We start from the raw sequence: 16,864 nt of genomic DNA, 5'->3' as shown, positions 1-16,864 counted from the left end.
TATAGTCAGGCTATCCTGGAACTTGATATGAACACCCGATCCTCCTGCCTCAGCCTCCCGAATGCTGGCATCGCTAGGACATCCCACCACACCCAGCTGTCCATGCCCAGCTGTCCATCAACTACCTTAATAAAGTTAGGGAGCCATGACACAGTGGAGCATAAAGTCAAACAAAATTTAGGAAAGGTCAAAGATTTGATATCTTCAAATAAGAAACCGTTAAAATGTTTCACCTCCATGTATATATTTATACTGTGCATGGCTGGTGCTGGAGGAATACGTGAGAAGTACGCTTTGAATCCCTGGAACTGGAGTCACAGACGGCCATGGGTGCTGGGAATCAAACTCAGGACCTCTGGAAGAGCAGCCAGTGCTCCTAACTGCTGAGCCATCTCCAGCTCCTACCAGCATACTTTATATAATAATGTTAAGCATGTAAAAAGCAATTTATCTTAAACTCATTTGGAAAAAAATTAAAAGGCAGAAAGCTACTCTAAAACTATGCCACGGATCTTGAATATTTTTTTAATTTATTTATTTATTACGTTTACAGTGTTCTGCCTGCATATACGCCTGGAGGCCAGAAGAGGGCACCAGATCTCATTACAGATGGTTGTGAGCCACCGTGTGGTTGCTGGGAATTGAACTCAGGACCTCTGTCAGAGCAGCCAGTGCTCTTAACCACTGAGCCATCTCTCCAGCCCCTGATCAGAAAATATTTACTTAAAATCCATGGGAAAAAGGAACAAAACTCTGATACAGGATAGGTGGCTTTTTTGCTGTTATTCTCTTATTTTAGAACATAAAAGCGTAATCCCAATAGGGAAAAATAAGAGCTGATGCTGCTGAGGCTGTGACAGGCTCAGGGACACATGCCACCACCTCAGGAGCTAAGGTCTCCTCATCTGAAGACTTCTTTCTATCAGTGTCTGCTTTCTTGTCTCTGGAAATGCTCTCCTCCACCAATTGCACTCACCCCACTGTGTGGGACACCCCTCGCCGGGTTCTGCTCCTCCCTTCTTTTAGCAAAGTTTTATAACTCTAGCACCTGGGAGGGGGAAGCAGGAGCAGACGAGAGATACTGAGTTCGAGGCCACTCTGGGTACGACTGTCTCAATCTGTGCTTCCTGATTTTCAGTCACCTTATCTTCCCTTATTACACTTGGAGGATACAATAGAAAAGGCACCGAGAAGCCACAGGATGGACCAGTCTTTGTCAAATGCCTATGACTCTGAGTTTTCTTTACCATGAACAGCATCTACCAGTACTGTATAAACAGAGACCTAAAACGCAATGCGCTGCTCTCCGCTGCACTCCGGGGTGGGGTGGGTCAGGGACCAGCACTCAGAGGAGCTGGCTGAGCCCTGAACCAGCCGCTTACCTTTAGAAGCTCTACATTCCCCTCCTTCGCCATGGGCACACCCTTCTTCACTGGATATCCCATTCGAACAGGTAGAGGAACAGCCGAGGGTTTAAACGGTGCAGCAGTAGGGTAAACGCTGGGCCAGTCCTGGTCAGTCTCCATCTTCTCCGTCCTAGGAGGCAGTGCCTAAGAAACATGACTTACTTAAAATCTTTAAATATAAACATTACTTTTTAACTTTACGACAAAATCTGTAATTAAGATACATAAAAGTTGAACTACCCTATACAAAGCCTGATTTCAAGGACTGAAAAAGTGAGAGGTCCTTGCTCTGCACACCTGGCAACCTGAATTTGCCCCGGGAGCCCACACCAGGTGAAAAGAGGGAACCGACCCCACGGAGCTGTGTCTGGAGACTCCACCTGTGCACACACTACACAACACGCTACACAACAGTGGTGAGTAAAGCAGGCTGGCTCCCAACAAATCTCGGCACAAACATCTGCACAGTTGCTTCAAATGGTGACGAGATCTCCTTCAATGCCACACTTTCTTCACAGGGACTAATCAGTTCATGAAGTTTTAAACTTATATCTGTGATATACATCAAACACAAGGAAATGTTAAGAACTTGGAGACAGAGCTGGGGACCTGGCTCACTTGGTAGGGAGTTGCTTAGCAAGCACGAAGGCCTGGATTAGACCCCAGCAACTAGGAATGGTGCTGCACACCTACAATGCCCGCTCCTGGGAAGTGGTCAGGAGCTGGAGAAATAGCTCAACACTTAAGAGCACTTGCTGCTCTCACAGAGAACTCACGTCCAGTTCCCAACACCCACAACACATGGTGGCTCACAACTGTCTGCAACTCCAATTTCAGGCAATCCGATACTGTCTTATAGCTTCCCTGGGTACTAGTCACATACATGGTGCACATACACACATGCGGGCAAAACATTCATACACATAAGATAAAAATGAAGAAATCTTCAAACATGTTTTAAGAAGTTCTAGGTCATACTTTTACACAGCAAGTTTGAGACCATCATGGGCTACAGGAGTCTCCACCTTCCCACCTCAAAAGGAGGAGGAAACCGTGGGGAAAGGGCTGGTAATGGGGAGAACTTGGGAATGAGGGAGGTAAAACAGTGTAAGCATTTACAGGTCAGTGAGATGGCTCAGCAAGTTAAGGCACAGACCAGCAAGCCTGACAACCCGGGTTCAATCCCTAAGACCCACACAGTAGAGCACTGACTCCTCAAAGTTGTCCTCTGACCTCCATACATATGCCACAGTGTGTGCCCATGCACACACATTCACACACACAACACACTCTCACACATAAATAATTCATGTAATTTAAATTAAAAAAAAATAAAGAATAAGTATTTGAGATAAGGTAATCAAGGTTAAACGGGTTTTAAAATGTATGTCTCCTAGGCCCAGAGATAAATGACTTGACAGCTTAGCCAATCACATTAACACACACGTGTATTTTAAAATGTTACATAGAAGTAGATGGCCCCCATACACAAGGTAGGATTTAGGGTTAGCATGGCTCAGTGGTTGAGAGTATTTGCTGTTCTTGCAAAGGACCCAAGTTCTGTCCCTGTTATCATATCAGAACCATTTGCAACTCCAGTTCCAGGGAGTATGATGTCCTCTTCTGGCCTGCACAGGCACTAGACATGCATGTGGTACACATAAACTTACACACAATTGTGCATTCATAAATAAAAGTAAATACTTTGTAAAAGTGGGGTTTAGGCTGGCAAAATTTAGTCATGCCATCTAAATTTCAACATCATGGTGGTACATGTCCCAGAGTGGAAAATATTCCTTTGAAAATCACTGCACTAGATGACCACAGTCTAGGCCTTGGACTCCATATTCATCAACTGACCTGAACTCCTAACAATGCCCAGAGGAGAAAAACTGGTGAGATTAATACTGACTGCTGAAAGCATCATCAAATAGTCTGTATTCTGGGCACACCTGCTTTCTGGCATGTATGAGTGAGTCTACTTCCTAGAGGCTAGCAAGGTCTGAGCCCGAGACCTTGTGAAGCCTCCTTTGGGCTTTAGAAATCATTAGGAGAGAGCAAAGTCGAATAAAAACATCTGTACCTTTCTTCTCATCGGCCTTTCACCTCTGGATACTGTACCTAAAAGACACGAATGTATAATGAACCACTGTTCAAGATCACTGGCTTGCAGTTCTAACACGACTTAAGGTATTTAGTAACATGAAAATTGAACAATAACCTGCTTTCTCCAAGTTTTGAATAATGGGGATAAAGAAACTCCATGGCAATTATGATATAGTGAATTCAGCATCTAAAGAAATACATCCTTCCTTCTACGAGAGTCTTACACTGTAGCCCAGGCTAGCCCTCAGCTTGCCACAATCCTTCTGCCTCAGTCTCTCAAGTGTGATTACAGATGAGCAACGTCCATACCCAACTAGGAAAATATTTTCACTAATTCTAAGGTTTAGAGTACAGTAAGTTCTTTTGAAATGCCCGACGTCCGATGACAAATATACGATGACAAAAATTATAAAAAAAAAACTCATGAGCTTTGGTCCACAGTCTCCAGCCTTAACTAAGAGCTCCACAGCTGCAAGGAGCTCTCAGAACCAGGCCATGTTCCCAGCCCTGTCTCCAAGGCTCAACTTTGTTCTCCACGTGGAGATCCTGGTTCTTCTCCTTCCCTGTCCCCACTCTGTTTCTTCATCTGACATATTTCTATTCATCCCAAAATGCTCCTTCTTTCAAAACTCGAGGGCTACTATTCATCAATAATCAGGAACACAATGATGAGTACGATGCAGATTTTGCCTTGGTGTTGATATAGCCTGCAGATGGTCTGTCACGGGATGTCTACACTTCCCTGACCATGCGAATCAAGTCTCCTAGGGAAGCCCTTTCCAGTTTATCTACCTGTCCTGGTTAGCGTTTCTATTGCTGCAACGAAACACCAAGTCCAAAAGGCAACTTGGAAAAGAAGTTTACTTGGCTTACAGTTCCATGTCATAGCTCATCATTGAAAGAAGCCACAGCAGGAATGCAAACAAGGCAGGAGCTGACACAGAGGCCTTGAGGTGCTGCTTACCAGCTTGTTCAGCCTGCCTTCTTACAGAACCCAGGACTACCAGCCCAGGACACCACAATGGGCTGGGCCCTCCCCATAGCTGGAGCTTATGGAGACATTTTCTCGACTGAGGGCTTCCCCTCTGAGATGACTTTAACTGTGTCAAGCTGATATAACGAGTCAGGCTTCTGTCTCTGCACTGCTCTCAACACTCTTACAGTCACAGCTCTGAGAGAGCAGCCCACTGAGCTCTTAACACTTAATGGCTCTTTTGTCCCAAAGTTCCAAAGTCCTCCCACAATCCTCCCTAAAATGTGATCAAGTCTGTCACATCACTACCCAACATTTCATTCTGTGGGTTTTAGAAAAATAGACTTTTAAGGCAGTACTTGCCTCTCAGCTAGACTATGACGTTGATTATATATTTTGTTCTCCTTGTTGACAACCTATGCTTTGTTGGGTGTTTTTGGTGAGAAAACCCCAAAACAGGTTAAAGTAGGGATTTTATAACAAACTCTAGAGAGGAGAGGGCAGCCCTCATGGGTGATGGGGTAATTTTAGGAACCCCAGATACCTGGTATCTCAGCTCTGACTGGGCACTGTTCATGGTCTTGCAGTGGACTTGGGGCATGTGTTTGCTAGCTTAAATTTCTAAGAGGAATTCCTTTTTCAATAATGGAAGTTTGAGTATTCCAAAATATTCTGAAGAGATGCCCTTGGCCAGAAGGTAAAGATGAGTTTATGGAAGTACATTTAAAGAAGCAGAAATTGCTACAGGAACTCTTAGTCCCTGCTATGGTGGGACAATCTATGGGCCTTTTATGGTACTATTCACTTTTGGACTGAATTCACAAAGAAATGGGTATCATCCTATCTTCAGTGATGCTGACCAGAAATGCCTCAACATCAGATTAAGTCCTCACAGCACAAGTAGACACTTGCTACTGAGAAACATTATTCCAACACAGCACCTGGCCACAGCTGCATTTAGTTCACATCAACAAATGCTCCTCTTATCTGACCTTATACTGTAGATTAGAGAGAGCATAGAAAATAGAAACAAGGAAACAGATGCAAACTCAATGCGGCTGATACTGAAAAAAGGACAGACAACTGAAGAGGGCCACCATATTTAATGTGCTTCAACAAGACAGGCTCGGCAAAGGTCTGGATTTCCTTCTCTCTAATCCCTGTAGACAGTACTAACACTCATCCGATGGCTCAGGGAAGGATTTATCCTCAAGGCCCACATCAAATCCACCATTAATGGCTTTATCCTCAAATTACATCCTACAACCCAAATCACCTTCTGCACGGTTACCATCACCTTGCTTGGACTACCAACAGCCTCCATAGAGGTCTTGTAGTCTTACCCTGCTGAAGTGAGTCACTACACAGATGCCAGTGACCCTTCACGCGTAGAAATCATGTTACTTCTCTATTCCAGTGTGTTCCTCAACTTCTAACAACATCCAAGCTCAAAGCCAAACCAAATGCCCGCAATCCTTAAAGCTCGGCCCACTACTCTAATTCTGACATCTTGGATTGCCACTCTACCCTTTACTAGAAGATCTCTGGCCCAGGTGTCTTTCTTTTCCTTGGGCAAGCCTAACCTCTTTGAGAAGAACAGCGCTCTTCTCTCAAAATCGTTGTGACTGCTCGAACGTCTTTTCCTGAAAGGTCTCTCCTCACTGTCTTATCTCACCTTATAGCCACTTCTTCAACAGCATATCGTTTTCAACACCCTGCTTTCTTTTTTCTTCACGATAGTAAATTTTATTGTAACTGTTTACCTGTGTCCACGCACTAGATCAGAACTTAGATAGAATGCCGGCCTCTGCAACTCTGGTTAGCACTCTTCTACTTCAGAGAATAAAAGAGAGAAATTCTGGAGATGGACACATCTTAAGGCTATGACGAGCCACTATGATGGACTAAGTAATCTATAATTTATCCGAAAACCATTTGTAGCTTTTGAACAAGGGAGTGGAAAGGCACGATGTGCTGTGAGAAGGTGCAAGCGCGGAAGGATGAAGCAAGCCTTCAGGGAGAGGCCGCAGGAAGGTCCTGGTGGCAGCAGGTGCCCGCTCCTGGCCGGGCCTTTCCTATCGCCCACTCGTGCACGCAGCTCCCCTCGCTGTAATCACTCCGGTCCCACGCTTGCACCGCCTCTCATACCACAGTGCGCCCCGAACCCCTGAGGTGAGCCGGATTCAGCGAACGCACTCGTGGAAATGCGTGGCGACCTCCAGAGAAACACAGGAGGAAGGTCACGGACAGCGCAGCCTCCCTTCTCCCCCCAGCCCGCGGCGGCGCACCCCCACTCACGCGGGCCGGCTCTTGGAGCCGCGGGCCTGGCGACTGAGGAGAAGGTGCGCAGGCCGCGCGCTCCCGGGTATAGGGTCAGCCTTAGCTGCAGCGAAGCGGCAGCCATGCTGAAGGACGGCGAGCCAGAACGGACAAGCGCTGAGGGGGCGGGGCGGGGCGGGGCCGGAAGTGCGTAACCTGGGAACGGAAGCGCACTGGGCAAAGGGTTGGCGGAGTTGTGGCTCCAGCTTGACTGGTGTGGAATGAGGGGCACTCTGACCCTGACCCAGAAGTGTCACAATCTGCGTCTACTGTTTTGGGTTTGTTTGTTTGTTTGTTTGTTTGTTTGTTTGTTTGTTTGTTTGTTTGGCTGCTCTAAGTCGTTTTTTCGCCTTTCCCTTCTTTTTATGTATTTTACGTATATTGTGTTTTCCTGCATATCTCAAACACATCATGTGCCTGCATTGCCCACTGCAGCCAGCAGAGGACATGAAGTTAGGAAAGTTGTGAACTTCCTAGTGGGTGCCTTGTGGGTACTAGAAACCGAACCTGGGTCCCTTGGAAGAGTAGTTCCTGCTTAATTGATGCACCACCTCTCCACCTCTTCAGCCTCATTTTGTTCTTTCTTCCATTTTTTCCCTTTCTTCTACTTTCGCCCTTTTTCTTTTCAGTCATCTTGCTCCCGTCTTCCATCTGCTGGAATGGAGCATACACCTAGCTTTACACTACATATATTTTTAAAATTACTGTGTGTGTGTGAGCACTAGTAAGAGAACAGTTTAAGGGAATTAGTTCTTTGATTCTCTCCCATCACCACCTACGTTCTGAGGAAAAACTCTAATGATAAGGCTTTCCTATTTCAGTAGCTCTTATACTTCTTAACTGACTGCAGTCAAACAGACTAACAAGTACCAGAGGCACTGGGGGCAGGGGACCACACAATGCAGAGTGTGGCTGCATACCCTCCCAGTTTGTTTGTTTTTTTTAATGGCCTTTTGAACTAGATTGTTTGAGTTTAAATTTTGACCTTGTCTTTTCATGTATTATTTTCATGGGGGACTAGAACAAGGCAGAAAGACTCATAACCTCAAGTAACCCCTGCATCCAAGGATCTGGCTTCCATGGTCACCTGCAGTCATATGCAAAGACCTATTCCACACATAAAGATTTAAAATAATCTTTATAAGTAACTCCTTTATAAAATATAAATAGGCAAAGATGAATCACAATGTAAAGCATGTATTAGTTTGCCAGTAGAAGTTTCTAAACTCTATGTAATTTTTCTGCTGGAAAGGCTTTGGAAGTACAGTCATCCAATGGTGACTTAAGTTCTTATTAAATTCTGAGGGGGGGGGGCTTCTCATTTTCATTTTTCATTGATCCCTACAGATTACATAGGTAATTCTGGGTAGAACCATTTGAAAGTTTAAGCCTTCTTTTTAATGGTCTTTTACTAACTTGAAGCCTAGGTTAATGTAAATAAATAAATAAAACTAATTTTTTTAAAAAAAAAACTAAGTTCTTTATTAAAAGTATGTGAACAGAGTGTATCTGTTTCCAGATATAGTGCCAATATCCAGGCACGGAGGGAGCATGCCGCCTCTTCAGCCACCTGAACAGCACTGGCTACATCATGAGATGGAGTTAAGACAACGTGGATATGTGTTGGGGAGGAAAGACTGGAGAGGTGGCTCAGCAGTTAGTCTTCTAGAGGACCCTAGTTCAACCCCTAGCATCCATATGGTGCCTCATAACCACCTTTAATTTCAGTTACAATGCCCTCTTCTGGCCTCCACAGGTATCAGGCATGCATGGGGTGCAAGGACATACATGAAGGCAAAATGCCCATACATACTAAATAAACAAACAAAAGACCAAACAAATAACCTTTAAAAGAAAAAAAAAGGTTTTCTGTGTGTTGGAGGCCAGCCGGGTCTGTGTAGTGAGTTACAAGTCACCCAGTGATGTACAGTGAGACCCTGTCTCAAAAAGGAAAAAAGAAAATATGGATCTTAACCTTGATCGAACACTAAAACCACATCAAGAGCTTGAAAAAAATCTCACTCTCACTCTTAAGGTGTTGGCCAATTAATCTAGGTGTCTTTGAACATTATATTTTAGCCTTATTTGTGTTTGATTTGTTTATATTTTTTTAATTAAGAAAGTTACCCAGGTTGTCAGGCTTGGAAACAAGTGCCTTTACCACTGTCTGTTCTGTTTTATTTGTTTGCTTGCTTGTTTGTTTGTGGGGAAGGGGCATCCAGAATTTCAGATTGAGGCAGAGAGACTGCAAGTTCAAGGCAACACTAGACAGAATATTACGTAGTGAGATCCTGACTCAACTGAGATCCAGTACCAACTGTGCCATCTCATCGGCCTCCCTACCTTCTCTTCAGACTCCTTGGAGCATCTAAAGATGCATTGAACAGATGCATACATGTATTTACTGTGCCATCCACCATAGAAAAACTCTGAGAAGGGGGACTTAAATCTTTGCATACTTGGGTTGACAGGGCATAGAACAGGTCTTTGCCCAATGACATTCAGCTGTCATCTGTGAATAAACCTATCAATTTACACCTTTTTTTTTAACATGCTCATGGGACACAAAGCAAAAGCTACTGATTATCCTAGGTCATCAAACACTGCAGTGACCTCTGAATGGCGTGACCAAATGCTTGGCTGAAGAACTTAAAGAGCAAAGGGGCTTACTTTTGCTCAGTCTGAGGGAACAGGGCATCATGGCAGTAGGCTCTTGAGGCTGGCGATGAGCAGCCTCCACAGTCAGAATGCAGTCATGGAGTCTGGCACTCAGTCTAAGGCCCCAGTCCGTGGGATGATACTGCCAAACTTGCAACCACATCCAGAGGTGTTTTTTCTCGGCAATTTTAAATCCAGCTAAGTTAATAATTTGTAATTAATCATCACAAATTCTGTGCCATCTGAGAGGGGAAATGGACGTCTGCTGGCATTCCATGTTCTTCAGTGTTCATATTTTTCAGCATAACAATATGAACAGATGAACAATATGTACAGATGTTAGGCAAGCACTCTACCACAGAGCCATGACCTCAGCCCTATCTTACTTTGGTTAAAGTTAAATTGATAAGTACTGGTGTATATTGATACTCATTCACTGCAATATTGAACGCTGCATCTCATGCCAGTTTCCAGGATAGGACTATCTTCTCGCTCTTCCTTATTCTGTCTTCCTTAAGGAGAGGACTTCAGGCTGAATATGTGTTTCAAGGATGGAAGGGCAAGGCAGAGGAAGCTGTGTGCTCAGTTCTTTCTTGAAGCAAGGAGATGCCATGGGTATTATAGAAATTCTTCCCCTGCTCTCTCTAGGACTTCTCTGTGTGGTCACTCTTAACAGAAGGGGTTTTTTTGGGTGGGTGGGGGGCGGTTACTTACACTTGCAAGTGTATTCAGACTTGAATTCAAGTCTTAGCGGACAGAAGACAGGAGCAGGCTCTTTCTTTAGGCCCTGCCCATACTGAAGTATCATCTATTTCTGTTCCCTGCACATCCTGTGTGCTTTGTAGGGAGGGACGCAGTGGACCTGCATGAGTGCTAAACATTGAAGCCTGGATCTTGGATAACCAACAGCAGCCCTACAAGATAGGTACTGCATCTTTTTGTTTGTTTTTGAGACTGTATCCCAGGCTGGATATGAACTTATGGGAATTCTTCTGCCTCCAGAGTGCAGGTGTGAACCACACCTTTCCTACTCCCTTATCCTTAACCTTCGAATGGAAAAACTCAGAGGCACTAGGAATCTAGAAATCAAATGGCACATCCCAGAGGTTTAACTGAAGAAAAAAGTATTTATACAGTAGGGCAGGGGTGAGGCAAAGCAAAAGGGATTACCAAAGTACCCAGGGAAGGGACAATGGCCTGGAGAGGTCAGGAGGAGTCACAGAGGAGAGCCGATTAGATAGGCACTATTGATAACCCACTAGGTATTTGTTACTAGATGCCTGAGCCCCAGATTAGGTTGGAAGGGCCGGAATCAATAGAGGGAGAAACGTGTAATCAGAGAAAAGCCAGCTCCAGGATACGTGAGTGGTAATGGGGAAACATTGGTTTCAGGTTTGACCTCATCCCTTCCTCAACCATTGTAACTGTCAGGGGTCCTGTATAGATTCAGTGGCCTGCAGTGAACCTTTCTAAATAAATGATGTAGAACAGAAAAGTTCCAGTGACATGTATTACATCAAAAATACTGCTTACTTTAAACGGCTATCCAGTATGCTAACCATCTTGCCTACAATGATATCATCCATCCTTGCAAGAGCCCTAGATTCCCAAATGCAGAGAGGACCAAGGCCATGGGAAGCCCTGTCGGAATGGGGAAAAATGTTTTTGGAGGGTAGGTTTGTAGAGATTTGGTCCATGGTGTTTGAAGACAAGTTTCACTGGGTAGCACTTGCTGACCCAGAGTTCACCATGTAACCCAGGTTGGGCCTCAGATTCACAGCCATTCAGCCTCCCCAGGGATGGGATTACGTCACTGCACCACCACATCAGCATGGCCCATGTTTCAGTCAGGGAACAGGCTAAGGACTGCACAGAGTATTAGCAGGAGTGAGGCAGAGACTAACAAAGACCGGCTTCCTCACAGGTGAACACCTCCGTGACCATAGCACTTGTGGTGCCTAAAAGAGTCAAGTCACTTTATGTATTGCTGGAAGAGTTGGAGCCTTAAGTGGAGACTTGGTTTTTGCTAACTGCTCATGACTTGGGAATCACATACATCACAGACAAACAGGAACAGATAACCTACTTCTTACTAGAGCCTTATGTGCAACTTATAATATATTTAAAGCACGGGGCCCAGCATGAGGTCAAAAAATAATGGTAATTGATCTTTATACTGTTAAATCCCAGGAAGACGTTTTTAGAAAACAGGACCATCATTTTGAAAGTACCTTCCTTACTGAGAATACACATATTGCAACAAGGAATTCTTTCACAGGTGACCCATAGTAAAGCTAACACCCAGTTGAGCCCTCCATTAAATCCTTTGAAAGTCCTTTATGTGCGGAGTTTCTGGGACAGAGCTATTGTGGAGGTAGGGCTCAGAGGGCCAGCAGTGGGAAGTTTTCTTTAGGAGTCCCGAACCAAAAATGGTACCCCAACACCACACCTGATAATTATTTGCTCTCCCCACCACAGCAGCAACATTTTATGCTTTGTGACTACGAGATTAGTTCAAAGACAATTTTTTCCCAAATCAAATTTTATGTATAATTTATCATTTTTCTCTCCCAATTTTCAGTTTTGAATAAACAAATCCCAAATTAAAGTTCCCCAAGACACAGCTAGGTTTTTTTTCCCCTTTCCATAATTGTGGCACTAGCAAGTTTTGACCCAGGTAATCAATCGCTTTCAGTCAATATAGGGGGTTAATATCCCTGTGCTGGGGAGTGCCCTATTCTATCTTTCAGGCCAGTCCCAGCAGCATGCCCAGTCTAAAGGATGCGGACGTAAACCTTGCCCATGTCACTCAGCCCGTCTCTTTTATCCAGACAGTTCCCCAGCAGCTCTTTGATGGAGACACAATCCTCTGTTTCCAGCACGAACTGCTCCACGGCCTTGCGTCCCGGCAGCTGGCTCTCCACCATCCCATTTCTGACAGTCTCCAGGACAACGCCCCTGATGGCTTTAGGTTCTCCGGGCACACCAAAGATGATAAACAGACCTAGACAGTCCTCTCCTACCAAGTTACAGAACTCTTCCAGCTTATCGAATCTGCCTTTTCTCCAAGATTCCTCTCCCCTTGACTCACAGGATTTTGGGTCCCTCGGAGGGAGAGAAGCCATCCTTAGAGCCTGCACTGCCACCTGAAGCCGTATTTGCTTATCGGGTCCCCAGAAGGTCCAAATCCAGTCTGCTCCAAAGAGCAAGGCCTGGTGCTTGGACGTCTTGGTGGTGGTGAGCCATTCATCCGCTCCCCTCTCCTGGCAGAAAGTAATGAAGTGGACGAGGAAAATCTCAGCCAGAAAACTTGCTGTGAGGCAGAGTCTGCTCAGCGGATACTCGAACCCGAGGTACTCCTTCAGCTTCTGTGCTGCGTGGGAAATAGCAGCACTGACCACCTCACACATGACGAGAACCTCCTGACTGTCCCTCAGAGCCACGTGCTGTGAGGCCTTTTGCCCCATTTTCTCACACCCAGTAAATGTTGCTCCTAGCTATCCAACCCGCGAATGTCACAGGGAACTGGCTCTTTCTCAGAGATTTTCTTCAGTGAAGCCACATCTGTTAAAGCCACCACACCACCAGCTTCCTAATGTCACAGCTTCCTTGGTGTGGCTAGCCATATAGACCCGAGGCTAGACAAACATGTGAGGGAGGGCCCCCTGTTTGTCAACTGGGTGTGTTGTGCTCAGATTCCTGATGCCTGCCAAGTGACAGATGACAATTTCACACAAAACACCTGTTCTACTCCAGGTTGTGTACAGCCTACACTTGATCCTTGGTAAACTCTTTCCTGGCTGTGGCTCCTGTTTCCAAGAATAAAACCAGTATGTGAATGTATGGATTAGAATCCTATACTCTCCAACCAATATCTCCAAGCTCGTGTCTCTTCTCTTTCCTTTTCTTTTCCTGTTCTGACCCTTCCTTCCCCAGGTGGGTTGCTGGCATTTCCTTTTATACATACTTCTTAAGCAGAGATCTCAATTTGTCTGATTCAAACAAACTCAGTCAAATGTGCAAGTTTACAAGCAAGAATCCTTTACTGTTTCCACCAGAAACGAAGACTTTGTCTTTCTGAACAAGGAAACATTAAAAGACAAAAACACAAGGCAACTATCAATTGACTTTATTTCTTCTCATAAGGTAATGCGAACTTTGCATAATACTTTTGTAAATAAAATATATAATAAGAAGTTTTTTAACTTTATCACATATCATCAGTTGTTACGTTGTCCTTAATAAAAACTGCTTGGCATCTGTAACAGTCTGCTGGTATTTCCAACCAGGCTCTGGTAACAAACTGAGCTCTCCAAAGGGTGACATTTATTCATGTTTAAACTAAAACCCCAATACAGGAAGAAGCCAATATTGTCTTGATTTCATGAATGGGAGCATTCAAAGGAAACCACGGTTAGCATCTGATAATTTAATTAGAAGTGGACAGCAGAGTTACAAAGTTCACAATGAACAGCTTTATAACCGGCAAACATGAAAAGGAATACTGCTGACATTTGGAAATGGCCATCACCACAAACCGAACTGTCCCCCTGTCCCCTGGTGTGTAAGCTCCTGTCTGGAACACAGGAGGTCTCGTTTTGAGCAGCCCTGAATAAAAAGAGGATTGTCTCCAACACCACTAGAAACACTTGCATCCACACGCCACAGAGCAGCTGCTGTAACTTTCTATTTTCTTTACAAAAAGCCCTTGGGCCTTGTGTTACAGAAAACACGAGCGACGTGCTACTGGTCAGGACCATCAGAAAATGTTCTAATGCAGCTTTAAAATACTGGGATTTGACTGAAATAATCTGAAGCCCTGTGAGCTGACAGGCTGAGTATCAGGTACAGTGGACATGGCTAGGTGGACCCCTTAGTTCAACATAATGATGAGTTTAGCAAAGAAAAAGAAATAAGGAAGTTAACATGGAAAGGTTCTGTTTGGTTTCTTGTTTTTCTGAAGCCATTCTAACAGAAAACTTTTCTGATGGGGACATGAGTGTATCCGAAGGCTTCAAGCTGATGTGGTAACAACCCTAAAATACTTCATTATGAAGAAAATGGAGTCGGGATTAAAGTTCAAGTTCTAAGCTGCTCGACAATTTTGGTGGGAACCAAGAAGTATACATCATGTAGAATTTAGCCTGAGTGGTTAACACGGTTAAAATTCATCAGTGGAGATAAAATGGGACTGTGGTACCCGCAAGAATCAGCTGGTATGTGATCATAGGGAACACGGGGGTTTCTTTGTTTTAATATGATCTTTTGATCCTTGTGTCACAAAATAAAGGTTCTGTTTTCTGTAGACTGCATATATACACGTATTTAGAAAAATATATAAAAATAAGACAGTGAGAGGCAAGTGGCGGTGCTGCTGGCACATGGTGGCACTTGGCTCTGGGGGCAGCACGTTCAGCACAGCCGGCTGCAGTGAACACTGATGTGGCCAGGCCTCCCTCCTGGAGATGTGAGCGAGGCGCTCTGGTACACGCAACCGTGCGTGCAACACTTCCAACAGCACACGTCGCAGACTTCGCATTAAACAGAGGCAGAGCAAGCGCACTTTCGCTCACCAGCCTCTCTTTTTCCTCAACATGCTCAGAACTGGCACCATTCCCGTGCTATAGCTCTCCTTCTGAGCGAGCAGAAGTCCGAACAATAAGCAATGCACAACCTGTCACCTGCTGTATACACTATCCGAGAAACAAAGCTGGAAAATGACACGTGTGCTCCTGGCATTTGCCCAGGTGCTCTGCTCAAACGTTGGAGTCTTCATCTGTGATGCTGGCACTTGGGGAGCGGGCAGCAAAATCCTTAAACATGTCATCTTCCTTTAACATGTGCTGAAAAACAAGGGACATCGAGTTACACGGAGTTCTGAGCTCAGCACCACATGCTTCCAACACACGAGTAGGTGTTTAGAATAACATTTGCAACTTGCCATACACACTCACAGTACACACTCACCACACACACTCACCGTACGCACTCACCGTACACACTCACCACACGCACTCACCACACGCACTCACTGTAACACTTACCGTGAGATTGTTGATGCCTTCAGAAAACGCACCTATCTGTCTCACCGTCCCTTCTGAATCTTCCATCTACCAAGAACAGACCACAATGTGACAAGCTCATTTGTACAATTCCAAAAGTACAGATCACTAAATGACAGTCTAAACAGAGAACATATGCAAGAAAGTAGTCAGGTGCTGGGGATGTGCCTGCTGAGAAGCGGACGGGAATCTGCAGCTATTCAGGATACTTGGCCATTTTTATTTTCAGTCGTGGGAAGACAGCACCCTTCCTCAGTGACAGTGTGCAAGGCTTCCAAGCAGTGTCTGCATGACTGCGGGCGCCTTACCTGCTCTAACCGGTCCAAATCATCCTCTTCATACAGGCGCATGTCCAAGCCAGGTCTAAACCCCTTCTGGGAGCTACCCGACGCCTGGCCTAGCTCCATTGGACAGACATACTCCTCCCCATCTTCATGTTTCTTCTTCCTCAGATTCCCAAAGTTGCTAAAGGTCAGTTTCTTTGGCTTTAAAAGAAAACAAGGGGTTGGGGATTTAGCTCAGTGGTTAGAGCGCTGGCCTAGGAAGCGCAAGGCCCTGGGTTCAGTCCCCAGCTCCAAAAAAAGAACCAAAAAAAACAAAAAAAACAAAAAACAAAAAACAAAAAGACACCCAGAGGTAGGATAAAATCCCTACAGCAGAGGACTAATTATACCTGTAAATTAATTCACCTCACCACACAGGGGTAGCAACTTCAATGATGAAATTATCACGAGAAAGCCAGAAGCACCCCAGACACAGTAGCAACGTGCCTGAATATCATAAACGGTCTTGGCGTAACTCTCAAAAGGTTAACCTCGCTGTTATGCCACAGGCGGGACATGTCAAAATCCTTTGCTTGGATTAGACAGGACTTCATATAAGAGAATTCCTCTCAGGGATGAGCCAAACTTTGCAAGACTATTCAGTCTAAGATTAGGAAAGGACAGTGGTCTTTGCTGGGCCTTTGTGGCATGGGGCCTGCCTGCAACTGCAGCTACTCGGTGGCTGAGGCATGAGAATCACAAGCTTCAGGCCTGACTCGGCAACTTAATAAGAGCATGACTCAAAATATTAATTAATTAACTAATAAAATTTAAAGAGAAAGGGCAGGCTGGGGTGTACAGTTCGATGGCAGAGCTCTGGGTTAATATGATTAAGAGCCTAGGTTCAACCCCAAGCTGGGTGGAGAAGAGGGAAGGAGACAAGACAGGAAGGGAAGGCAGGTGGTAAAGCTGGGGTTACTTGGTTTGCCTGTTGTGCTTCATGGTAGGACTGGTGAGTGGTAAAAGAATCCACACTCCTAGAGGGAGAGTCCACTGATCTTTGGGAGAGAAATGTCA

At 44.9% G+C, this 16,864-nt stretch overlaps 3 protein-coding genes across 35 annotated transcripts in view; all 3 read right to left on the bottom strand.

Annotated features, from left to right (window-relative positions):
• The window catches only part of Mrps35 (mitochondrial ribosomal protein S35), a 30,689-nt gene extending 23,748 nt beyond the window's left edge, over nucleotides 1-6,941 (bottom strand). For 2 of the 8 annotated variants that reach the window (XM_006237677.3, XM_039107483.2), the window contains exons 1-3: nucleotides 6,784-6,936; nucleotides 3,490-3,527; nucleotides 1,383-1,550 (exon numbers count right to left, since the gene is read on the bottom strand). In XM_006237677.3, coding sequence (XP_006237739.1) covers nucleotides 1,383-1,550; nucleotides 3,490-3,527; nucleotides 6,784-6,889 — 312 coding nt within the window. In that variant the 5' untranslated portion in view covers nucleotides 6,890-6,936. 8 annotated transcript variants of the gene reach the window in all.
• Nucleotides 6,942-11,994: 5,053 nt separating this feature from the next.
• On the bottom strand, nucleotides 11,995-13,068 carry Rep15 (RAB15 effector protein). The gene has a single exon (NM_001109256.1). It carries the CDS (start codon nucleotides 12,927-12,929, stop codon nucleotides 12,237-12,239), a length of 693 nt encoding a protein of 230 aa, NP_001102726.1. The 5' UTR covers nucleotides 12,930-13,068; the 3' UTR covers nucleotides 11,995-12,236.
• Nucleotides 13,069-13,576: 508 nt separating this feature from the next.
• Ppfibp1 (PPFIA binding protein 1) overlaps nucleotides 13,577-16,864 on the bottom strand; it is a 143,831-nt gene continuing 140,543 nt past the window's right edge. For 25 of the 26 annotated variants that reach the window (XM_008763382.3, XM_063286177.1, XM_063286181.1 and 22 more), the window contains 3 exons: nucleotides 15,833-16,009; nucleotides 15,507-15,572; nucleotides 13,580-15,305 (listed from right to left, as the gene is read on the bottom strand). In XM_008763382.3, coding sequence (XP_008761604.1) covers nucleotides 15,219-15,305; nucleotides 15,507-15,572; nucleotides 15,833-16,009 — 330 coding nt within the window. In that variant the 3' untranslated portion in view covers nucleotides 13,580-15,218. Of the gene's footprint in view, nucleotides 15,306-15,506; nucleotides 15,573-15,832; nucleotides 16,010-16,864 lie in introns of all 26 variants that reach the window. The other variant, NM_001395638.1, reaches the window with a different exon arrangement.

This window comes from Rattus norvegicus, chromosome 4 (genome assembly GCF_036323735.1).
Source record: "Rattus norvegicus strain BN/NHsdMcwi chromosome 4, GRCr8, whole genome shotgun sequence".
NCBI lineage: Eukaryota > Metazoa > Chordata > Mammalia > Rodentia > Muridae > Rattus > Rattus norvegicus.
This window is presented reverse-complemented; position numbering and strand designations above follow the sequence as displayed.